The sequence below is a fragment of the Prinia subflava genome, chromosome 8, assembly GCF_021018805.1.
Source record: "Prinia subflava isolate CZ2003 ecotype Zambia chromosome 8, Cam_Psub_1.2, whole genome shotgun sequence".
Lineage (NCBI taxonomy): Eukaryota > Metazoa > Chordata > Aves > Passeriformes > Cisticolidae > Prinia > Prinia subflava.
Window position 1 is genome coordinate 24,404,158 of NC_086254.1, and position 24,558 is coordinate 24,428,715.

Consider the following 24,558-nt stretch of genomic DNA (forward strand, 5'->3'; position numbering starts at 1 on the left):
CTCGCTGCTAAGGGATCGTTGCTAAGCAATGGCGCCACTGGAGTGCGCCGGAAGTGGCTCGGCGCAGCCGGAAGTGCGAAGGAAGGAGAACCCGGAAGCGCGATGGGATGCGATGGCGGCACCATCCCCAAGCGGCACGAGCTGGTCAAGGGGCCCCGCAAAGTCGAGAAGGTCCGGACGGGGCTCCGGGATGGCTGCGGGGCTGCGGGGAGAGAGGGGGCGGCCCGCGGGCCGCTGTGTGCGGGCGGCGCTGGGGCGGTTGCAGGGCGGGATCTGAGTCCTGCGGAGCGGGGCGGGCATGAAGCTGAACAAGCCGAGGGCCGGGCCCTGCGCTGGGGCCGCTCCGGGCTGGGAAGGGGCCGGGGTGGGGCAGGGCAGGAGCCCAGCGGGACGGGAGAGCCGGCGTGTCCCGGCCGTGACAGCGGGGCCGCGGCTGTCCCTGTGCCCGCCCTGCCGAGGGACCCTGCGGACCCGGGTCTGGCCCTCGCTACAGGGACACGGAGGGGAGGGAGAGCGAGCAGGGAACGGAGCTGGGAAGGGTCTGGAGCCCCAGGAGGGGCTGGGGGAGCTGGGAAGGGGCTGGAGCCCCAGGAGGGGCTGAGGGAGCTGGGAAGGGGCTGAGCCTGGAGAAAAGGAGGCTCAGGGGGGCCCTTGTGGCTCTGCACAGCTCCTGACAGGAGGGGACAGCCGGGGGGATTTGGGCTCTGCTCCCAGGAACAGGGACAGGAGGAGAGGGAACAGCCTCAGGCTGGGCCAGGGGAGAATTTCCAGCAGGAATTTCCCCATGGAAAGGGGGCTCAGGGATGGGAACTGCCCAGGGAGGTGCTGGAGAACTGATCACAAATTTTGCCAAAAAACTCCCACTGAAGTTATTTTATGAAGTAACTTCGAGTGCACAAAGCATGTTTGATTAGAAACTGGGGATTTGATGAATGGTTCAAGCGTGACCTGATTTAAGCTCTAAATAATTTACAAATATTTTGAAATAATGAGTGTTTTTTGTGCCCTCCAGGTTGACAAAGTTGCTGAATTGGTGGCCAGGTGGTTCTACTGTGCCCTGAGCCAGGAGAAGCTGCGGCGGCCCATCGTGGCCTGTGAGCTGGGCAGGTGGGACACCTCAGGAGTAAATCATAAATAACAATGGTTAATTATAAATTAAAAAAATATTAATGCAAAATTATACATGCAAAATTATAAATGCAAAATTATAAATACAAAACATCGTGGCAACCCAATATAATCACTGGAATTTATGTTATATTAATGCAAAATTATAAATGCAAAACATCGTGGCAACCCAGTGTAGTCACTGGAATTTATGTTATATTAATGCAAATTATAAATACAAAAATATAAATACAAAACGTCGTGGCAACCCAATGTAATCACTGGAATTTTTGTGTTCCAGGTTGTACAACAAAGATGCCATCATTGAATATTTGTTGGACAAATCCCCTGATAAAACCCCCATGGAATCTGCATCCCATATCAAGAGCATTAAGGTAAACTGGTTGTGTTTAATAGGAGAAATTAAAATAAAATAAAATAAAAGTCATCAGCTATGCTGTAAAATCTCCATTTGCTTGTGCTCCCACTATGGACTAAAGAGTTTAAATAACAAAACACAATAGAAAAAAATATTCAGGATTGTTATTGTGGCTCTAAAATCACGGAGAAAAAAGCTGCAGGTTTGTGTTTTTGTCTTGCAGAATGTGACAGAACTGCAGCTGGTGGATAACCCAGCCTGGAGTGGGGACAAGGAGAGCACCAAGGGGGACAAGTACGAGGACCTGCAGTGTGGACACTTCATCTGCCCCGTGGTGGGGCTGGAGATGAATGGGAGGCACAGGTCAGGGAAACTCCATGGAAAATGTAAATTCTGTGCTCACCACAGCTTGGTGAGGAATGTCTCTCTGTCTGGGAGCTTTCAGGCTTCAATTTTCAGAGTTCAAGAGACTTCTGGGTGTCCTTTCGTGTTATATTCAAGAGGGAAGATAAAAGTCCCTTTTCCTGAATAAATTGAGGTGGATAATGAAGGAGTGGAGGGCAATGATGGCAGGGAAGAAGGGACTAAACATTGTTTGGGGGCTGAAGCACAGGAGGTGGGATGTGACCTCCCTTTGGGTCACATCAAGCTGTTGGAATCATGGATTGATTTGGGCTGCAGGGACCTTAAAGCTCCTCCAGTGCCACCCTGCCCTGGCAGGGACACCTCTCAATGTCCCCAGGCTGCTCCCAGCCCTGTCCAGCCTGGCCTGGGGCACTGCCAGGGATCCAGGGGCAGCCACAGCTGCTCTGGGCACCCTGTGCCAGGGCCTGCCCACCCTCAGAGTAAAGAATTCCTCCCATTATCCCACCCAAACCTCCTCTCTGGCAGTTTGCAGCCATTCCCTGTGTCCTGTCCCTCCATCCCCTGGAAATCCTCTCTCTCCATCTCTCCTGCAGCTCCCTCAGGCCCTGCAAGGCCACCCTGAGCTCACCCCAAAGCTTCTCCTCTCCAGGCTGAACAATCCCAATTGTCCCAACCTTTCCTCATAGGAGAGATATTCCACTGTACCTCTGCCTGTGCTGGGATCAGACTGGAGATGGATTCTCTGTTCCAACCCTGCAGTCAATCTCTGTTTTATTGCTCTGGGGCAGGGAATTTCCTCACAGCCTGGTGTGGGCAAAGCAGCAACTTCTTTGTCACCTGAGGGGTGAGAAGAGGAGGAGTTCACAGCTTCATGGCTCCAGAGAGGATTAGCCAGGAGATACTCAAGATAAAAAAACCCAAAATACCTATTGTGGTTTAATGCACCCCATATTTTTCTTTCAATCCTTACATTGTGTGAATTAATCATAAATTCATTGCCTACTTAAACATGCTGATAGTTTGATTAGGTGCTGTGACCTGCCAGCACTGCTCAGATCTCTCTTAGTTTTCTTAAAATTATTGTGTTGTGTCTTTTCCCTGAAGGTTTTGCTTCCTGAGGAACTGTGGCTGTGTGTTCTCTGAGCGTGCTCTCAAGGAAATTAAAGCAGAAGTTTGTCACAAGGTGAGTGGGCCATGGGTGTGTTTATACAGTTGCATTCACTGCTGTCAAAAGGGAGTTTTTAATCTCAATATGCAGATTGAAATGGAACTGGTAAAAAGTTCTGTTCTATGATGGCCTCAAGGATTTCTTCATGGCCTTTCTTAATTAAAAATGATTCTTAAATAATTATAAAAAATGAGTACTTTTGTTCTCAGAGTTTGATTTTGCAGTAACTACTTTAGAATTTCCATTTTTTCCCAATATTTCATTCTAATCTCAGTTTTTAAAAGGGTGATTGGTTTGGTTTTGAGGTCTTTGTTTGATTGGTAATTCTTTTTTTCCTGAATGCACACAGCTTGTGTTTTATCACTGTCTGTTCTGTGGTTAAACTGGTTGTATTTTCAGGTTGTGTTTTGACCCCTGTATTTTTAAAGGATATTGGGAGTTGCTTTTTTTATATTTTTTGACGGGGCAAACTTTGCAGAATTCTCAGCAGTTCCATGAATTATTGTAGAAAATACTGCCTTTGTTTCATTGCTGATCTCACTGTACAGGTATTTTTGTAGCTAAGGACAATGATAAAATGAGCAAATACCCTTTTTTCTTATCACTACTTATTATCAGCAAGATTTGTGGTGAGACTTGGGCAGTTATTTAATTTCTCTGCTATTGGATAAAATATGGAATATATTTATATTAAACACCACCTGGGAAGGAAACACTTTTGTCCTGGTAAATTGTTGGATATTTAAGGTTTGATCTCATCTTGCTGCTTTCAGTGCTCATTTTGTTCTCTCCTAATGGCTTTGTTTCCTCTTGGCAGATACTCGTTTATTTTTAATGAGGGTTTTTTTGCATCTAAATTTTTGTTGATGGATGGGTGTAACCAGAGCGTAAAATGCAGGAATGAGATGTTTTCTCCATGGTTTGGCCAGTCTGATACTCTTACAAACACTACATGAATCCCACATATTTTTCCCTGGCTTTATTTCAGTAATGAGTAGTTAGCATGCAGCTGGAAATTCTTTACAATACTCAGAAAGATTCTGCTAGAAATAATTAAATGGGTATAATATTTAGTCTCTCATCCTCTCATGGCTGGATTTTGATGCACAAAGACAATGGGAACCAGCTGGGAGAACACATTGATTAAGGTCAAAGAGTGATTTGGTAGAATTTTGGTGTATTCTGATGCTGATTCCCTTCAGAATCAAAAAGAGGAGTAGAACTCTTCTCAACAGGAGCAGAGGGAAGTGGTTGCTGTGCTTTGTGGTATCTCACTTTATTTCTGTCCAAAGCACTAATTAGCAGCACATTCTGCATTTCTGCAGCAATGCAGGACAATTAATGAATAAAGAGCAAGAAAAATGAAATAATCTGCATTGTATATGCTCAGATTGGAATCTTGTGTTAATGAACAGAATCCTCTTGTGATTATGTCAGTACAAAAGTTTTGAAGTACAGAATGTTTGAATGTTGAGGGCTGTTTCATACGGGTTTCTGCTGGTGCTAATTATTGCATTTTAGGAATTACAATGATTCTGAAGCAAAATCCAGCCTGTGAGCCCCTCGTGAGCCACAGCAATTTCCTTTTCCTGGCCTTGCCACCTTCTGTGTGTGGCCTGTGCCATCCCACCCGGGTGTGCTGTGGGACTTTGGGGGGTGACATGAGGAAAGCTCAAGAAGGGAAGATCCTGTCTTGCCCTGGGACTCTGTTTTCAGTTCTCAGCCAGCAGAGCCTGTGTTTGCACCTCATCCCCGAGGTTTCTGGGCCATTCCCATCCCCACAAGTGTGGGATTCATGAGAGCTCTTTAAAACTCTTAAAGCTCTCCAAGAGCTCTTTCCTGGCTGTGCCCTTTGCCTGTGACCCCAGGGCAGCCTCCCCGCTCTGCTCCCTGGAACCAGCAGTGATTTCCCACAGGAATTGGGGAAGAAATGCTGTAATGATGCACTGAAAATGTTCCCCAGGGAATATCCAGAGCTCTCACTGCTCAGTTCTGAGCTCAGTTCTTGCTGTGGCAGCTCACACAAGGAACAGAGGAATCCATGCAGGTCACCCAGTAAGCGTTTAGGAAAACCAGGATCGTGTGTGGGATTTGTCTGATTCAGGGAAATGGGAACACCGGGAGGATGGAGGATTGAGCATCCCTGGGTTTCTCTGGGCAGCACCTGCCATAGTGCTGGGTTTGAGGGGCTCTGGGGAGGAGGAACCAGGCTTTCCTCTCAGAGTCCTCTTTCTTCTGCCTCAAAGAATCTTCACATGAAGAGCTGGCAGTGTAAAATACCCCTGTTTATCTGCTTTACTGGAATGGTTACACTGGAGTGGTGCTGGGAAAGGCACTGGAATGGGAAACTCATGGGTGGGACCCATTAGCAACTAATTAATTTCTAAGGCCATTCTTTAAGTGCTTTACCTTCAAAATAAGCTGTGCTTTCTCCTCTTCTTAAGTAGCATTTTGAAGTGTCCACCTTAAAGAATAACATTCAAATGGGAGAGTTTTCAGCCAAAGGAGCAGTCGGACACTGCAGCAGAATTGAGAGAGAGATTGTCTCACTGCCTGCAGGGAAGTGCTTTCAGCTGTCTTGCCAAAATAGAAAACTTTTTGGCTTTCAAAGATGTGTTGAAAAAGCAGTGAGAATTTTTTAGTGCTGGCTCAAGTTGGAGAGCAGGCTTGGTAGATGAAGTGCTGGGGACAAATTTTGTACCTTTTACTTAGATTTAAAGGAGTTGGAAATGAGTTCTGTCTGAAACAGAGCAACTTAGGGGTGCAAATACACCTTGTAAGATATTTTTACACAGAAGTGGATTTGGTTTGAGCCATATTTTTGAGCTTTTGATCCGTAAGAAGGGAAAATTTAAACTCTCAACACTGTCACATGTTAAAATGTGACTTAGTCACATTTCAGTCAGCAGAGAAATCATTTTGCTTCCAGATGTGGATTCTGTAGCAGCAGCTCTGCAGGTTGGGATTTCTGCTGCCTCCTGTTCCTCAGGAAGAATTATTTGTGATGGAATCTGTTTAAAACTTGCACTTTGGAGCAAAGTGTTTCATTCTCCAACAGCCTAAAATTAAATAACAAGCAGGCCTGTCTCTATTCCCTCTTTGTGCATCTGATGGGATGTTGGAGATTGCAATCTGTGGTGATCTGTGGAGGTCTGAGGACTTTGGTGTGCCCAAGTATTTTGGAATTTTTGTTCCAACCCCCTTGCAGGTTCTTGCCTGGGCAGTCTTTGGTGCCTGCTATTTGACAGAATTTATGCTTTAATTTGGAAGAGACTCTCTCAGAAGTTCCTGTGGATGTAAAATGTGCTAGAAGGGGTGTGGAGACAGGGTAGAGGTTATGGGATTGGTGCTGGAAGTCCTTCTAGAAGTCACTTGGAAAGTGAAGGACAAGATTACATTTAAAATGTACTTTCTTGGATCTCTTCAAAGTTTATTTTGGACTTGTTTTCAGTCAACTGAACACAGACTTGAAATAGTGCCCTAACTATTAAGCTCTGTGCCATATCAAACACTTAACCCCATGTTTAATTTAGATATGAAGCTTTTTGAAACAGAATTCATGCCCGTGGCTGTGAGATGCAGTGCAGCAGTGGTCCCTGGAACCAGGGTCACTTTGGCACTTTCTGCTCCTAGGGCACCAAAATTAACAAATATTTGCTGAGGTCTGGGAGTTGTGATTGATCAACTCAGAACATAAAACACAGAATTCATGAAGGCTTTTCCTGTGTGTTTCAAGGAGGTGATCATGGTACTCACAATAATGAGCTGAATACTATTTCTTACTACTTGAGAATGGTTTAATGATGATTTTCCTAAGATTTTGTTTCAAATACCAAATCCTTTAATCAAAGAGGGTCATGCTGCAAAGATATTCCCAGTCTCACATGGGTCAAGTCACACCAAAATTGTATTTTCAGAGGCCTCTTTGTGCAGGATTTTTGCCTGGTTCAATTTCTGCAAAAGGAGCCCATGATGTACAGTGCCTGGCTATTGAATTTTTCATTTTAATTCAATTTGGAAGTGATGCACAACAATTTTTCTGCATGGTGCTGGTGCCAGGGGTGAAAGGTGGGGACTGGATTTGCTGCAATGATGGCAATAAGGAGCGTTCCATTCCCGTTTTAAAATACATCATGGAGTGAATAAATACTGGCAGTGCCCTACAGTGGACTGGAGAGAAATTAATTATGAATATTGCTATGATTAATCCATGCCAGAGACCCATTAGCTTCAGTAATGGTTTGGAGAGAGACTCTCAACAAGCTCAGCATGAACATGTGCCTGGCTTTTATTTTCCTTTTCTTTTTTAGCTTTATTTCCCTCCATAAAAAAAAGGATCTCCAGCAATATTTAGCCACAAGATAAGTCCTGGATTATCCGTGAAACTGAGCACAGGGCTTTGGGTTGAGTTTGTAAATAAATAGGGACCAGATGGCCTTTCTTTAGGTTAAAGTTCATCTGCAAGAAATGATGTTTCCAATAAACTTGTGTGGGAAAATGAGGAGGAAAGTTCCAGCAACCTGGGAATAAGTTTGTAACAAGAAACTTTCATGTCCTGTTGTTGGATCATTTGATTTTTTTTTGGGAATAGGCTCAATCTGTAGCCAGTTTGCTTGTAAGAACTGAGGGATGTTTTGGGTGCGTGATGAAGATTACACTGAAATAGCTCCTTTTGAAATTCATTTATTTATTATTTATAATTTACAGTTTTTAATGCAGTGAGTTGTCCTGGTCCCTGCCAGGTGTCACTGCACTTGCTGCAAGCTCTTCACTTCTCTCAGTCAGGTACACTGGGATGGAAAAACGTTTGAAAAATGGCTTTTTGCTCCATTTTCCTGTAATCCCTGGCCTCAAATTTCCACTGTCTCCTTGCCCTAAACTCCTGCAGAGACTCAGCACAGAGACCTGGAGATGAACATGTATTGCAGGATCCTTCTGTTATTAGGAGCAAAGCCTGGGAAGGGCAGCAGTGATGTTGCCATGCTACAAAATGAAATTAGGGATGCAGCTGGCCATGGGAAATAAAAACAAACCACACCCCCCCAGTGGCATGGGCTGTGTCACAAACTGGCTGTCACTTATGTACAAGCTCTGAAATTTTAGCATCAAGTTCATTATCCAAAACATTTCATGAGCCATTCAGTGGCCATGACTTTAATTTGTTATTTCTCCGTATTTTATCTTCGTTCAGTCACTGCTTCCATTTGATTGTTTTCACGCCAGTTAGCCGTGCTTTGGCTGTGAACAGGAGGAATATTGACTAAAGAAGTCACTTAATGGATTATGAACTCCCCCCTCGTCTTCAGCAGAGATTCAGACATTCTTTGGGAATTCACGGAATAAACAAACCCCTTTCCTTTAGGGAGCGTTGTGCTTCACCCTGGAGGCACCGAGCGCAGCCTGTGCTGTAAATGTCATTTTTTCCTGCTGCAGCCCTGCAGAGCAGTGCTGGGCTCACCCCTCCAGCTGCACGTCGAAGGGGCTGCGCTGCTGCAGGCGCCAGTGCTGCTGCAGGGGCGCGCTGGCCTGGCGCAGCGCCCGCAGCCGCAGCCGCCTCTCCAGGCACTCCAGCGCCAGCGGGTCCCGCCCCGCCTCGAACTTGTTGGCAAACAGATGTGGGGACTCAATGATCCACTGCAGGTCCCCCAGGCCGTACACGCAGATGTCTCGGATGTAGTGACCTGCAGGGACAAAGTGGAGAGGTGGCAGCAGCAGGAGCATGAACAGAACGTTGTTTAAAAAGGGTTTTTCACCTTTTGTTTCCTGCACACAAATCGAGCTGGAGGATAATGCCATAGAATTATAAAGACAAGGGTTTGGGTTTGTGTTTTACATAAATAGATGTTTGTTACCTCCAGCTGCTTCCCGTGCAGCTCTGCTTAATAGAATCTTGTAGTTGGGCATCAGATGTTCTGATTTCCCACTGGGACTCCCTGCTCCATCACACCTGGGCTCAGCTTTAGGATTTTAATTGTTTCTGCAAGCTTTCCATGTGCTCAGCACTATTCTTTTTTATTGCTGGTCAAATTGAAGGGATTGAACCCAGTGTTGATGGAAGTACCTGATCAACATCCTTGTCAGGTAAAGGCCTCCACTGAGAACTGATCAGTCAATTAGTGCGTTGGTAATTAGGGGCTGAAAGAAGGGTTGTGAGTGTATGGATACTGTGCTCATCTCAAAATATATAAAATATGTAACTAATATATCAGTATAACATATATCTCAAAATCTCCTTAATTGGATATAGCGCAGTAATTTATAGGGTGCCTTGTTTTATCTAGTATTTCCAAAATAAATTATATATGACCTCTGAGGCACATTTAATAGCTCATTTAAATATGTCATCACCAATTAATGCTCATCAATGAATCAAATTTAAGTTGATGATCAAAATTCACGTTACCTTTGCAGCCTTTGTGTGAGACTCCTTCTTGATCTTTCCATTTAATGGCTCTCAGGTCTCCTTGCCAGCCTGCATTGGGTGTAGCCCCTGGAGCATCTTTAAAAACAAAAGGCTCTGATAAAATTCTTTTCTACTTATTACAGGGAAAATTTTCACTGCTGCACACTTCTTAACTGCAGTCACATTAAGTATTTATTTGCAGGTATTTATGTCATAAGAACAGATATCATTCTCAGTATTACTGCTTTAATTCCTCGAGAGCAAAAGCTTTCACGCAGCAAAAAACTTTTTAACCAGCATTTTTCTATCTCACGGTCTGCACTGAAGCAGCAATTGTTTCTCAGCCACCAGATGTGACCTTTCAAAGCTGAAGAAATTATTTTATTTCTTCAGTCCAGAGCTGCAGCTCCAAGCCTCCCTCCCTGCCCTGCCGGGATCCTTTGTGGCAGAAACGCCCAACCCTTACCAGGCAGGCGATTGAGGGTGACCCAGTAGTGCTCATCAGGGCTGTAGGTGTCCCTGGACCACTCCAGCAGCGCTTTTGCCCGGGGATCACTCAGAGTGAAGTGCACAAAGGCCTTGGTGAGGATGTAGTAGGCGCTGCCAAAGTAGATGGTGAGGTTGTGTGGGGGCCGAGCCTTCCTGACCTTAGCTGGGTACACGTAGGGCACCCTGGAGTGCAGGTACTCCCTGTAGCTGACCTCTGTCCTGTGCTTCACGTGGAGGGGCTGCAGGATCCCAGGAGTGATGTTTTTACCATTCCACTTGCTTTTTAAATATTGTATGATTTCTTTATTTGTTTTCAGCGGGTAATCTTGACCGCACAGATTAATAACGTAATTCCACTGAACTTTGGAGTTAACGAGGTCTCTCATGCAATTAATGTCAGCTTGTAATCTTGAAAACCCCGCATAAACAACGTGTTCTCTTTTTGAGGAAATAAAAATATTTTCGAAGCAGTTAACGAGGTTCTGTACAGCAGTTTTATAATCTCTGGGTGACTTCTCATCAATGTGGATGCAGTAAATATTCTGAGGCATATAAACAGCTCTCAGCAGCCTCACAAACATTTCCAGCTCCTTGTGAATCGTAATAATGTACGCCAAGGAGAAGTTTCCTTCTTCCTCTGACAGTGGTTTAGTGATAAAATGCAGAGTCTCCAGGAGTGTGGGGCAGCTGCAGGGAGTGTGAATGCAGCTGAGTGCTTTGGGCTGGTAGGACCTCTGACAAAAGTTGCCAATTTTCAAGGCTGCAGGTTTCCCCACAAAAAGAGCTGAGCAAAGTTCATCTGGGTAAAAACCACACTCTGCTTCTCTGACAGGGAATTTTTGGTCATTTGACTCGTCATAAAGTGGAACCTTTAGGTAAATGAAGGTGTAGATGAACATGCAGACAGCAACACACACTAAAAATCTTGATTTCTTTCCATGAAGTGGGTTCATCTTTTACTTCCAGATCCTGTCTTCTTACCATAGTCCAATTAAACATTCAGATCATCTGAAAGGAAAAGTGAGATAGAGGGAGAGAACTTTTCTGGTTTTTTTTTAAATAGATGCCATGCTGCATTTCTAAATGTTGGGGTTACTAGCAGGAGGAACTGTGTGTGCCCAGCTGAGTGCACTCAGCCCTTGGGAATGCAGAGCCGGGCAGGAATTTTGTCTTTCCAGGACAAAATAATCTCCAAATGGCACAGAAGAACCCAAAATTGACCAAGCTCAGCCCCTCAGGTGGAGTTCCCTGTGCCCTGAGGTGGTGGGTGAGCTCTGAGGATCAGCTGCTCCTGAGGGTTCCTCAAGGCCTGGGAAACTTGAAGTTCCGCCAGTGGATCAGAATTCAGTAAATTAAATCAACAGAAAATTTATTAAATAAACAGAAGGAAAAGACTAAAACACAATCCACAAAATACACTGGGTTCTATCCTTATAAAGTCAGCAAATGTTTCTGACTCTTGAGATTTTTATTTTTTTTTCCTCTGTCATCTTAGTATTTGTGCTTTGGAAAACTGAACAAGGGGACAACACTCATTTCTTATTTTTGGTATTTGTGCATACCCTGAGATAGGGACACAACTGCCAACATTGGCAGTCTGAGATAACCAATTTCCAGCAGTATTAGCACAGGAGTTTTTCCATTGTGGGTTTTTTCCTTACCTTTACCTTGCTGAACAGTCAGAAGAATGAGAGTGCAGCAGTCCTGAATCCCACAGCAATGACATGAAGCCTTTATCCTTGAAGCACTTGGTATCAAAATTCCTAGAGAAAAATACCAAGGAGAAGGTCCATCAGCTGCCATTAAGCTTATTAATTAAATTTTTTAAGATTTTCATTTTATTTTAAAGGTAATTAACTCTCTCTTCTTTTATTCAGTGATTTTTTAAAACAAAATTTGCATTTCACCTTGAAATATTTTACACTTTGCAGCTGTCATAGTCATGAACTATTTGGCTTTACATAGGAGCAGAGAAAAATAGATTTTTATAAAGGCAGCTTCATTAGAGGAATGTAGTTCAGTAGAAAGAAGTAGAAAACACTTCTTTTTAACAAAAAATCAGTATCTCCCTTAAAAGCTTGAAAATAAAGACAGCATTGTAGTTAAAGTATCAATGAGACATAAAATTCCAAAAGCATTAAGAGCACAAACTGAACCGAGGGAAGGGATCCTCCATATTCCCCCATTTTTAAGATCTGATTAGGCTGTTGGGAAGGAATGTATTTATCTTTTGGTCCTTACTGGTATGCAGTGGATTTCATGCTGGAATGGTGCCTCTTTTCCACTGAGCATTCCAGCAAGGAGAGCTGCGTGTTAGGTGGAAGGCTCGTCCATTTTCCTGGGATGTTCTTTCAGCAGCTCAAAGAAAAACAGGAGGAAATCAGCTCCCAGGAGAATATTTTTGCCTTTGAGCTCCTCAGGGATCCATTTACTGGATAAACAACCTTGATGGGAGCGTTCCATCCATGTGAACAAAAAGCTGCAGCAAGTCAAGTCCGCGCCAACCTTTGGATGCTGTGCAGAAAGCAGGAGGACAGGGATGTCACTGCAAGGTGAAAAGCAGGATTTTTGCATTAAAAATGAAATCCAGCCCGTGCCAGAGCCCAGACAGGGTTTCTGTGAGGACCATGAAGTATGTACTGAGGGGCTGGAATTGGGCAAACACCAATTTCTGTGCAGCTGGACTCAAACTCTTAATTCTGAGGGAATAATTGGCAGCAGGAACATTGGGCTTCCTCTGAATCAGTGAATGTCACGAGATCTCTGGGAAGGTTCATTCTGAATATAAGAATTACACTAAAAACAGCAGGCAGCTGTGGAAATATTTGGGATTTTATACCTGATTAAATATAAAACATCTTAACACCAAGATTGTGGGTTCAGTCCCTGTACAGATCATTTACTTGGGAGTTGAACTCAGTGATCTTCGTGGGTCCCTTCCAACTCGGAATATTCTCTGAATCTGTCCAGAACGAGTTTTTTTTCCTTAAATACACTTTGGACAGGTTGCAAAGTGTAGTTCTAGGGAGCCAAGCTGTAACCTCCTTGTTTCACACACCTGAATTTTTATGACCCTTCAATAGCTTCTGGGGCTGTTTCGGGCTGTTAAGTGCTTACGATGGATTTTTTCCTACTGGACTGTGTGAAATCCAGAAACTGTATTTTTATGGCAGCATAAAAAGACACAAACACCCCTTAATCAGGTAAGAGGCAGCAATTCCTCTCCAGTGTTAACACATTTATGGGGAATAGTATGGAATAAAAGCAGTGGATTTTTGGTTGGGTTTGACCAGATTTGGAGCTGGAATTGCAGCTGTCAGTGCCACTGGATATGGAATTTGTTCAGCAAGATCCTCTCAGCCCTGTGTGCTGACAAGGATTATTCCCCCAGATTTCCTCGTGCCCTTGAGGAGGAAGAGATCCCATTGGGAATGTCCCACTGTCCATGATAACCCTGTCAGGACTGTCATGCCCTTGAGTCTTACTATGCAAGAGTGCCGTGATAGGTATTTCTAGTTAGCAGAACATCTCTGAAACTCAGCATTTCTTACGTTCTGCACAGCTTTTCTAAATCTGGAGGATGAAGTTGGATGAATTTTTTAAACTCCTGCGAGTGGTGTGTGACATTCTTTGGGGAAAAAAAAAAAAAAAAGTAGGGATCTTCAAGCACCTTTGTGGATGATTTTAAGGATATTACTGAACAGAAAATTGGTGTAAGCCTAAGATACTCCATCTCAATTAACCAAGTAAACTCTAGAGGAAAAGGGAATTATGATGATGCCTGGAAAAAGCCTGTGAAATGTCAGCTCAGCTCCCTGAGACCCCATTAGCACATCCTTGGCTGTGCATTTTGTACTAACAACTCCTTCTGCTTTTTGCTGTTTGTCCCTGCCACTGCATTTAGGATTGCATCACTGCACCTCTAAACACTCCCGTTTTCTCTGTGCTCTTTGCTTTTGCCTATAAAATTAAAGTTTATCTAAAGTTTGCTTCGTATGACCTCGAAATTTTGTGAGACAAATGAGAATGCTTCATCTTATAATAAAATGCTGGAAAAGCATTAAATACTTCAACTTTTTTATAGCTGATTTTTTGCTGTTGTTTGAAAGGTATTTATGCAGGCATTAATGTAGACATTTTATAAACAAGGGAAGACTAATTCAATCCTTAAAAATGTTAAAATCAGTTCTTTTAAGTGCTTTTTCCATTGCTTTATTTTCTGTTTAAACGGGGGTCAGAATACAGAGTTCTGGATTTTGAGATGCATTGAGTAAAAACATTTCTACGTCAAACCCAGTTATTTAAATCATTCTTATTTAAAAACACTGCATTAGAATTTACAGATACATATACAGCAAAATTATGAAGTTTTAGCGTTCATCTTTGCTATTTTTCCTGGTTTTTTTTTTCCTTGTGTATTTGACCTCATAGTAATTTAAAACAAGTACAATGAAAGCTGTTTAAACCCTTAAGTTACAGAGCTGTAAAAAAAATAAGATGCATAAATACTGTGATTTTTATAATACAGTTAGTAGTAGTGACCTCCATCCTCCTGTGCGTCTGTCACAAGGTAAAGAAGGAAAAAAAAATATTAACCTTACTGCAAATTGGAGCGTTTTCTAAGTAAATCTGCCACTTTACATAAGGAAAAAAGCAAGAAACAGAACGCTGCGATGCAATTGCTGCAGCCTTACCTCGTCCAGAACGAGCCAGGAGACGGCAGCATAATAAAAATAAAAATAAAGATAAAGCCAGAGGCAGGGTCTCACTGTCCTTCAGCGGAGTCCCCTGTCCCGAGCCGGGTTAACCATTGCCGGCCCCGCTCGCATCCCCGCGGGGCTCCCGCCTTTATCCCGCAGCAATTCCGCAGCTCTGCCTTCCACAGAACTCCTGCCGAGGCTGCCAGGGCTGGGATCGGCCGGGAATATCGGCCGGGAATATCGGCCGGGAATATCAGCGATAATCGCTGTGCCCCCCAGGCTTCCAGCCGTGCCCCGGGCTGCGGGGAACTGGGAGCACTGGGAGCACTGGGAGCCCGCCTCCTCCTCTTCCTCCTCCTCCTCCTCCCCCTGCCCTTAACTGTTCGCCTGCCGAAACTTTCCAGCCGGGAGCCGGAATTCCAGCAGGGAATTGCTGCTGCCGGGCATTTCCAGCGGCTGGAGGCTGAGAAGAGAATAAATGAAAGATCTCCTTGAAACACACGCCTCGCTTAGGATAGGGCGGGCTGGACAGAATTAAGGTGTAAGATAGCGAAAGAATTGAATGTGAGTGCCTCTTACAAATGTAACCACTTCTGCAAAACAGGGCTGGAGGCCTGAGTGGGCCAAGGAGATAAGAAAGGAAGGTTTGAATGTAAGTGCTGCCACTTCTGCAAAATGGGGTCTGGCCTGGAGGATGGGGAGATAAGAGAGGCTGGAGTGAGTGTTGGGTGTGACAGGGCTGGAAGCAAAGCTGCAGCCTGGAGAGGCAGCAAGGAACTGATACAGAAACTAGAAAAACAGATCGTGGTAATGGCCAGGAAACAGAAGGACACCGTAATAAATCACAGCTATAAACAGAATATACTGTAGCAGTAACGTGAGGTGTGTGTGATGAACACAGAACCGTGTGCCGTGTTTGTAACCCTGAGATAAAGAAACCACAAGTTGTGTAAGACCTCAGCTCTTAAAACCGTAACTTTTAGATAAACAAACAAAACAAATTTTACATTCCTGTGCTGGAATTGTAAAATTGTAGGAGTCTGTGTGAAATGAGCTGCACGAGGAGGGGTTAGCCCTGCGTGTTCTGTGGTGCCACAGAGCTGTGCCTGCTGTGGAGCAGAGGGCTTTGAATCATCCTGCACACACCGGGTTTGCTCTTACAGCCTTTTCAGGGTTCTTAGGGGGCTTAATAATTGGAAAAGTGAGGTTAAATGTGCCGGGATTGAAGGAAACAGCCTGATAAAAATACAGTGTTGGTCAGAAATAAATGGAGAAAACCTTGAAGTAAGTTAAGGCACAGCTGCAGGTATGACAGGTACAGAATTATCACTGATTTTAAGAGAAACTGTAAACTGAAGCCTTTTCTTGAACTTGTTTTGAAGTAGATGCGGCTCCTGAGTGAAAGTTCACGTTCTGTGAATCACTGGGTGGGAAATTTCCACTGCTCCCAAGTTGTCCTTTACTCTCTGACCCATTGCATGTCTGGCTTGGGTGACAATGTGAAAAAACACGTTCAGCAAATCTTACACTCCTGAACTTTTAATGGCTAAACTTCTGGAAAATTCTCTCTCTTAAAACAAGTTGGAGTTAACCGTGGCAATTATTAAAGAATAATCTTTAATACATGAGCTTTCCTGGCTGGGAAATGAACACTGAGATGGTCCATGGATGTTCAATCCTCTTCCTAAATGTTTAAAGAGGGACACTCAGGTCGTGGCCATCCATGTCCCATATCCTGGTGGGAATTGTGCATTTCCTAGTAATGGTCATGTTCAGGAGAACTGCAGGAATTCACTGTTAAAATTTGGGAAGGAGCCTGTAGGTTTCCCTGAAGACATTAAACTCTAACACTGGTGTAAACATTTAGATAGGAAAAGGCATTTGTCTGCTGTTTATTTGTATTATATTAAGGCTGGAGTAGTCATGCACAGAACTACATTTTAGATGCTATAAAAAAAATCAATGTGTCATTGTAGTTTACAGCAAGAAATAATGTACAACTCTTGTCTTAGGCAGCTGGAACTGTAAACTCTAGAATTCAGGAAGTCACCTTAAATTAGGAGTTCATTACTACTTTAAAAATCCTATATTTTATACTTTAAGAAAGATAAGAACTATGTCATTTAGGAATGTCCTCTATTCGGGTACCTTTATATATATTTAAAGGCCCAAGATAAACAAGGTAGAGCAGAGGAGACTGTGATAACATAAAACAAACATCTGCACCAAGACCTTAATTAAGCTGAAGGAACAAACATCTGAATTTGCAAAACTGAAACTTCTTTCTGCTTTTTATCTCATTAAGCTGTTTGGACGGGTAGGGTCTTTGACATAATCCAATGTTGTCATGGCAAAAAATTTTCTGTTTCAGGGAATGGAAAGATTTCATTTCCTTCATTTCCTTGTTTCTTGTAAATACTTTTCGGTTTTGAACAATTCCACCTGTGTTTTGCAGATGGGAACTGGATTTGCTTGCTGTTTTAAAATGCAACATTGGATGAAATTAGAGTCTACTGACAAAATATGTTTGAAAAATGCTGTATTAGGAAACACCCTAGAAAAGAAATTGTGGGGCTGCTAGAAATGAATTTGTGGGGCTTCTTTAGAATCAAGTCAGCTGCCAGCTCCTGCCTGAGAATGAAGACTGAAATTCTGGATTTTGGAGCCTTCTCACTCCCAAGTGTGAGATCTCACCAGGCTGGGCTTTCTCATTGAGTAGAAATGGAAAAATATGGGCTACTCCCCATTTTTGTGTGTGACTTCTCCTCTCCCTGCTGCCCTGTGCCTCTCTCCAAGCCCTGTTTCTCCTCTCAGTCTCCAACCTCTTGGGCTCAGGTCCATTTTTGAAGCTGTGCTCAGCACTTGAGCAAAGTCCTGCCCATGTGTCCTTTCATTTGCTTAATTCCTACTGCAAATACAGGAGTAACCTTTCTAAACCTTTGTTTAGAAAAAGAAGAGTAATGGCAGAGGCAGGATTATAAATTAATCTTGCAGATTAGCAGAAAGCTTCTGCATTTAACAAAACAACCAAAAAACACTCCAAAACCAACCAAACAACCAAAAATGAGAAAAGAAAAACAATCAAAAAAGCAAATTGAGATCTTAGACAAGACAACATCATGTTCAGTGTGCTGGTACATCAAATGATTGCAAATGTGCACAGGGAAACATCTGTGCCTTCAAGCATGAAACAAATGTGGAAGTACACAGAGCACATTACAGCCATTATCCAGATTAATTGATGAAAGTAGTTGGAAACTTGGGAGTGTTTGATAAATCAGATAAGGGTATGGTCTCTGTGATACAGCCCAGTGAGGCAGCAAGGCAAGGGGAATGAATTATTCTGCTTTTATGACCTCTTTTTATTCCCACAGTAAAATTTAAAAAATCAAATTAAAAATTATAATAATAAATAAAACACTTTCATGTTTTCCTGGCTACCAGTTGAAGAGAAAATTTTGCTGTCTGTTCCACATGTAGAGGAAGGAATAACACCTTTGGTGTTGTCCCTGCTCACTAAAGGAACTGCTCCCATCAGTTGCTGTTTCTTATCTCACTAAGCTGAAAGACAAATTCTAGAGCAGAATGGCATCAAGGTCTCAATCAAATGCATTCATAACTAAAAATCAGAAAGGACTTTTGGGTTTTAGCTGGGGGGTTCAGAAAATTGAGTAGATTCTAATTAGGAATACTTCTAAATACATTTATGCCAGTAAAACAAGGAACCCATGAACAGAAAATACACAAATGAAAAAAAGAATTAGTTCAGACAGTTATTTATAGGAGACAGAAAAATAAATCTGCAATTTTGTCCTTTCTTTTCTTTCATGAAGTGTGGCGTTCCCTTTCAAGAGGAAGATGTGATTGTCATTAATGGCAATAAAGAAGATGTGGAAATTCTGAAGAAAAGGATGGAGGAAAGAAGACTTAAAAGTAAATTAGAAAAGGTAAGACTTTAATACATTATTTGTTATAAAATTGGAGGAACTCTTGTCTGCAATGAATTTGCTCTTAGATTTGCTAATCTTTATAAAGATGGAGACATTTACTCCGTGGGTTGTGTTGTATTTAAACACTGCTTGGAAAAGCAGTGGGGTTTTTGTGTGTATTTGGCCAGTAACATCTTCAAGTTGTACATCCTAAACTTTCTCCTGACCAGGAGGAAGTGCCCTGTGCACTCCAAATGGGTAAAATAGACTCTTACAGCAATATTTCAGGGTTTTCTTGAAGTGAATTCATTCTAGTAATGAGCTACATCATCCCTGTATTCCTTGTGGCAGTTCCTGATGACGGCCTCAGTTTTTTGATCTTATAAAAGAAGATGTCTTTTCTTGGCCTCTGTCAGAAACAGGATGTTGGGATCTGTGCATTCCTGTGCTGTAAAGAGTGAGGAAATTTATTCTGTTTTGTGGTTCTCACAGTCCTCAGCAATTCCTGCACCCCTGATTCCCACCGTGCCCTGGAGACCTTTGCGTTTTTGTACCCAGGTAAAACGCAGTGGGAACCAAATCCTGCACTGCCGTGGGAGCTGGGAGCTGTTCTGTGCTGCTGAGCTGTCAAAGGACACTCCTGCATGTGGGAATTTTGTCAGCACTGCTGTTTCTCCCTGAGCTCCCTGGAGGATGCCAAAGCAAGCAAACCTTCAATGCTGACTCAGGCCAGGATCTCAGGAACACAAATCCTTATCTGATGCTTTCAGCCTCACAGACTTGAGATGGAGGTTGCACCCCTTGATTTTGCCATGCAAATATTTCCCTGGTTTGTTTTAAAATGCTTGTTTACTTGCCAGGGAGCATATGATTCCTTCTCATCACAGGGTTTATTCATCTGTGCCACTGCAGCATGGCTGGGCCTGGGCACTACATCAAAAGGATGCTTTTCCATAAAAATCCTGCACTTCTGTTTCCTGTTTTTCAGAGTCTCTGCATCTCATGTCTGATAGCTTCTGGCATAAGAGTGATAATCTCATGGTGTCTATTCAGAAGGTTTTTCTTTTTTTCTCCTTCTCAGTACTTGGTAGTTAAAAGTTTGGGGAAAAAAATAAATTTACGATTTGTTGCTAGACCTTTGCAAATCTCAGCAGATGAGTGAGTGGTTGGTTGCACTTGGTTTTCTTTAGAAACACGGCCCTAACAAAGCACTGTGGCTTTGGGGTGAACAATTTTGAATAATGTGGAAGGTGATGGTGCCCACAGTTTGTGCCCAGCAAAGTGCCCGAGCGTGCAGGGCTGTTGTGGCTTGCAGGGTGACAGCACAAAAGGACAGCGTGCCCTGCTCCTGGGTGTGCCCTGGGGGAACATGCAAATGCCATTTGTTTGGTTGGTGGAGAGTTACAGGACAGGATTTGCAAATCTCTCAGCCTGCAGTGGTGACCTTGGTGGCCCAGCTGGCCCCTGCAGCATCTGAGGCCTGGGGGCTCCATCCCAGGGTTGGCACAATTCCCACTCTCCTGGCACTGCCGTCCAGATTTCCTCCTCCCTTCCTTCCTTCCTTGCATGCTGTGTTTGGGGCAGGAAGCACAAGCTCGTTTTTTTTATCCCCATGAGACAAAACATCAGGAATTTGCAGCTGGGACCAGAATAAAAAACGATTGCAGCTCAGCTGGGCCCACACTGAAATCTCCTCTGATCTATACTGTGCCCAGTGAATTCATGCACCCACAGAGTTACTGACATCTGGGAGGTGAATTCTTCTGTGGAAATCCAGCAGTAACAGAAGGTGGGGATCCCCTGCAGGGAGGTTTTCCAGGTGCCTGAAGGTTGGACAGGACCTGAGCAGGGTTGGAATGGGATGAGCTCTCAGCTCCTTCCCCCAGCCCCTTCCCTGGAGCTGCCAGGGGCAGAGCCCTGAGCCTCTGCCAATCCCTCCTGGCTCAGCTTTGCATTTGCTGGGGCTTTTTTTCCCCTCCAGCATTAACCCTTCCCTTCACAGCAGGGTTCTCCTGAGCTTTAGAACAGAATTAAATATATTTCTTTTCTCTGAGTTTGTGCAGCTGTCTTAAAACGTGTTCACAATTCAGAATGTATCCAGTGAGAATGATGCTAATGACTGGTCTGATACCTCTTTCTTTTTAGGTAATCAAACCAGTAATGGGATTCTTCTTGTTTTTTCTGTGTTTTTTAATCTGTACAAACATAAATTAATTTGGAAAATCTGCTGCACAGATACTTTTTAAAAATTTAGATTAACTATTTGCATATTTTCTTCCCAAGCAATCCTGCAGCAGAGGGTCCAGTTATTGACAGGTACCCAGGAGGGATTTTTTTTTCATGGACTAAACAAAATTTAGTTGATACAAGATTCCAGATTCTTCAGAAATTTTTGTTGAAAAACATCTTTATTGATTACAATTAATTGTGTCTTATTAATGTCCTGCTGTGTGGGTTCAGATTATCAGTTAATGAAAATAACACACCCCCCTTTCAAAGTATGCAAACCGAAATATTAAATCCAGACAAATCCAATTTTGTCCTGCACAGTTTTCTTTAATGTAACTGCAGGGTTCTCAGGATTATTATTTTTTCCATGTAGAAATACTACAAAAAATGTGGAAGGAAGAGTTCTACTGGGTAAGAAATAAAAATGTACTGAGTTCAATTGTGTGCCTGTCGAATACGAGTTGGGAATTTTGTCTCCTTTCAGTCCATTACCAGATTTCTGCTTTTTTGTGTTTCAGAAATCAAAGAAAGGCAAGACAGCAGCAGCAGCAGCCTCTCAGCAGGAGCCCTCTGCAGGTAATACAGCTCCAAATCCTCCTAATGTCACCTTTTGAGTCTTGAAGCTGTCAGGATTTCATTTTTCTGGATTTTTTTTTAACTTTTTTTAATTTTTTTTTAGATTCTGCAGGTCCTTCAAAAGCTAAGAATGGAAAGGATTGTGTCAATTCCAGCTCTGGGGAAAACAGGCAGATTATCTTCACCAAAAGTTCAGGTTGGTTCATCCTAATGTGAAAAAGGGGACCAGATTTGCTTGTTTATGGTATTTTAATATTGCTTTAAGTTGGGAACCTGACTTAATGAATTAGAGATTTTTATTTGCACAGCCATGGGTTTGGTGTGTGTTTTCCTGGCTCTGAGGTAGTGGAGGAAAAGTTGCAGTTACCTGATGTACAGTTGATCAAAAACTGTGTTATGGCACTTTATTTGGATGAATTTTATTAAAAAACCCCTGATTAATTAACTTTTAATCCTCATAGAATGAGTACAGTCTGTGATTTCTGTGGGGAGAATTAAATCCTGTACTTTAAAAAATCAGAATAATTTGAAGAATCTGAGGATGCTGATCTGTAGATAAACTGGAAGCTGAAATTCCATCAGCAATGCCTGACCTGCCCTCTACTGTCTGCTTTTATACAGGAGAGACTTGTAAAAATATTTCATCCCAGATGATGAGAATTGCTCCTGGATGTTGAGCAACCTCATAATGCTAATATTATTAATGAAATTTTTATTTTCTGAGGATGTAAAAGAAAAAATTCCCGTTTGAAAATGTTTCTGTTGGGATTGCACACCCAATTCTGTGAGGATTTGGGGTTGCACACAAATTCTGTGAGGATTTGGGGTGGTACACCCAATTCTGTGAGGATTTGGGGTTGCACACAAATTCTGTGAGGATTTGGGGTGGCACACCCAATTCTGTGAGGATTTGAGATTGCACACCAAATTCTGTGAGGATTTGGGGTGGTACACCCAATTCTGTGAGGATTTGGGGTTGCACACAAATTCTGTGAGGATTTGGGGTGGTACACCCAATTCTGTGAGGATTTGGGGTTGCACACAAATTCTGTGAGGATTTGGGGTGGTACACCCAATTCTGTGAGGATTTGGGGTTGCACACAAATTCTGTGAGGATTTGGGGTGGCACACCCAATTCTGTGAGGATTTGAGATTGCACACCAAATTCTGTGAGGATTTGGGATTGCACACAAATTCTGTGAGGATTTGGGATTGCACACACCATTCCTGGGAGCCCCTGTGCCTGAGTTTGACTGTTCAGGATGTTGAATTTCTGTGTTCATTTCTCTGCACCAGAGATTTGGCTTTTTCAAACACCATTCTGCAACTTGGGAGATGAAATAGTAAAAAAAAAAATTGAATTTTTATGTGGCAGTAGATAAAATACACAGAGAAAAATGGGATCAGAGGGAGAGGATGGGCATTTCCCCACTCCAGATATAAAATGGTGCAGACTATTGTTGTTGGGCATAACTTTGCAAAGAATCAAGGGAACAGAGGGGATTCCCTGGGGGAAGGAGTGGCACAAGTTCAGCTTCTGGCATTTGAGAGCTGATTTCTAAACAATTCTTCAGGCTGGTGGGGACTTCCATGTTGCTCAATTTTCACTTGGAGGAATAAATGTTGTCAGTAGTGAATTGCACTGCAAGAGATTTACAAAATTCCTCTCTCAAGTTTTCTAAATGTATTTTGAGTGTGATTTCTAAAAGCTGTTGAGTCCAGTTATGGGAGATACTGATGAGAGAGCTGAAAAATGTGTATATTAGAATTTTCAGACACTTTATTTAAATACCTTTATCCATTGTAAGCTGTCACGTTTCATTCTGTTCCTTTTTCCCCTCAGAGAATGGAAATCCATCAGTCCCAGGAAAAGTCAATAAAGCCTCCACCACCACCAAGAGATCCATTGCAGACAGCGAGGACAAGTCTGAGGCTTACAAATCTATTTTTACAACCCACAGCTCAGCAAAACGTTCCAAGGAGGAGTGTTCCAACTGGGTTACTCACACAGCTTACTATTTCTGAGACAATGAGGAGCCTCAGTGGAGCATGCAGGGCTCCTTTCCTCCCCCGTGGCTCTCCCTGTCCAGCTCTGATGCTGAATTTTCCTGCTGCTCTGATCCTGGCTGGGATTCCTCGGTTTGGGTGTTGGTTATGAGCCTGTTCAGAGCTGCAGCTTCTGTTCAATAAGGAGCAGACCAGCAGAATCCGTGTTGTAGCAGCAGATTTCATTGTGAAATGTTGGGATTTTGGCACAAAATTTCTTTTCTCCCGCCAGTTGGATGTTGTCATCCTCAGTGTCCTCAGGAGGAGGAGGAGGGAGAGGTTCCTGCTCTCCTCCTCTGTTGATTTGTGCCACCGCTGTAATCATTTCTACAGAATTCAAACCCTCTGTAACTCTCTGACAGCAAAAAGAGAAATAATGCCCTTTTTTTTGTCAAATAACTGGCCCCTCAGTAGAACTATGTATTTCTAAAAGTTTCTGCAGGTATTTTCAACTAATTTACCTTTTGACAGAGCAGATGAGAGCACAGCTATGAAAATGTTTGTGCAACATTCTTGTCCATATTACTGTAGACTGTTTTTAACAGCAGAATATTCCCTTGTTAATGTTTGAATCCCATAATACCCACACCAGAGGGAAGGCTGGAAGTTTTTCACTTTCCTCTCTCCCTCTTTTAAAATTGAAATCTGCTTTTCTAGACTTGGCACAAACTAAGCAGAATAGAAATGCAGAAAGTAGGAGGCTTTAAAAACCACTGCATGATGTTAGCTTGTTACCTGTGTGTGTGAAAATGATTAATTATCCCTGTAATTTCTTTTTAAAAGTGTCCCCATTTCTAATTGGCAGTAGTTACCTGGAGATTCAAATGCTGTGTTGATATTTGCATAGGTGATCTCCGTGATTCAAAGAGCTTGGATGAAACTGCTGGGATTTTATTATTATTTTGATAGGTATAATTAAAAATTGGCTTGCTGTAGAATTTATATGGTGGTAAGGATTTTTGTTTTCCAGAGGTGTGAGCACATCAAACAGTTTGAGGTTTGCTGGAGCTTCCAGGAAGCATTCAGGCACATTCTGTATGCGTGGCTAGGGATCAGCCTTGTTCTCCTTGTTCTGGATTCTTTTCATTATGATCCTTTATTATTTGTTGCTTACAGATAATGAAATTTCTGCATTAAAGGTGTCCCATAGTAGGGCTTTGACAATA

General features: G+C 42.9%; 2 protein-coding genes across 4 annotated transcripts; one reads left to right on the plus strand and one right to left on the minus strand.

The window, feature by feature from the left end:
* The first annotated feature begins 43 nt into the window (after positions 1 to 43).
* RTF2 (replication termination factor 2) lies at positions 44 to 24,558 on the plus strand. Its single transcript, XM_063404215.1, has 9 exons — positions 44 to 171; positions 1,013 to 1,107; positions 1,409 to 1,502; positions 1,710 to 1,849; positions 2,957 to 3,035; positions 18,446 to 18,559; positions 21,289 to 21,346; positions 21,450 to 21,542; positions 23,190 to 24,558. Exons 1-9 carry the CDS (start codon positions 103 to 105, stop codon positions 23,369 to 23,371), a joined length of 924 nt encoding a protein of 307 aa, XP_063260285.1. The 5' UTR covers positions 44 to 102; the 3' UTR covers positions 23,372 to 24,558.
* Positions 7,590 to 15,679, minus strand: LOC134553981 (beta-1,3-galactosyl-O-glycosyl-glycoprotein beta-1,6-N-acetylglucosaminyltransferase 7-like). 3 transcript variants are annotated; one of them, XM_063404212.1, is made up of 6 exons: positions 14,607 to 15,679; positions 12,154 to 12,426; positions 11,574 to 11,675; positions 9,890 to 10,920; positions 9,424 to 9,519; positions 7,590 to 8,701 (listed from the first exon to the last, which is right to left on the minus strand). In XM_063404212.1, exons 4-6 carry the CDS (start codon positions 10,863 to 10,865, stop codon positions 8,475 to 8,477), a joined length of 1,299 nt encoding a protein of 432 aa, XP_063260282.1. In that variant the 5' UTR covers positions 10,866 to 10,920; positions 11,574 to 11,675; positions 12,154 to 12,426; positions 14,607 to 15,679; the 3' UTR covers positions 7,590 to 8,474. The 3 variants fall into 3 exon arrangements, with proteins under 3 accessions (XP_063260282.1, XP_063260281.1, XP_063260283.1); XM_063404211.1 differs by having other exon boundaries at positions 12,154 to 12,457; XM_063404213.1 differs by lacking the exon at positions 12,154 to 12,426.

What these genes read in the sequence shown, in the direction of transcription:
- RTF2 (XM_063404215.1), top strand. Translation starts at nt 103, where the DNA reads ATGGGATGCGATGGCGGCACCATCCCCAAGCGGCACGAGCTGGTCAAG. An exon ending in GTGGCCTGTGAGCTGGGCAG is followed by an intron (nt 1,108 to 1,408) that starts GTGGGACACCTC and finishes TTTGTGTTCCAG; the next exon opens with GTTGTACAACAAAGATGCCA. An exon ending in TCAGCAGGAGCCCTCTGCAG is followed by an intron (nt 21,347 to 21,449) that starts GTAATACAGCTC and finishes ATTTTTTTTTAG; the next exon opens with ATTCTGCAGGTCCTTCAAAA.
- LOC134553981 (XM_063404213.1), bottom strand. Translation starts at nt 10,865, where the DNA reads ATGAACCCACTTCATGGAAAGAAATCAAGATTTTTAGTGTGTGTTGCT. An exon ending in CACCCTCAATCGCCTGCCTG is followed by an intron (nt 9,520 to 9,889) that starts GTAAGGGTTGGG and finishes TTGTTTTTAAAG; the next exon opens with ATGCTCCAGGGGCTACACCC. An exon ending in CTCACACAAAGGCTGCAAAG is followed by an intron (nt 8,702 to 9,423) that starts GTAACGTGAATT and finishes TTGTCCCTGCAG; the next exon opens with GTCACTACATCCGAGACATC.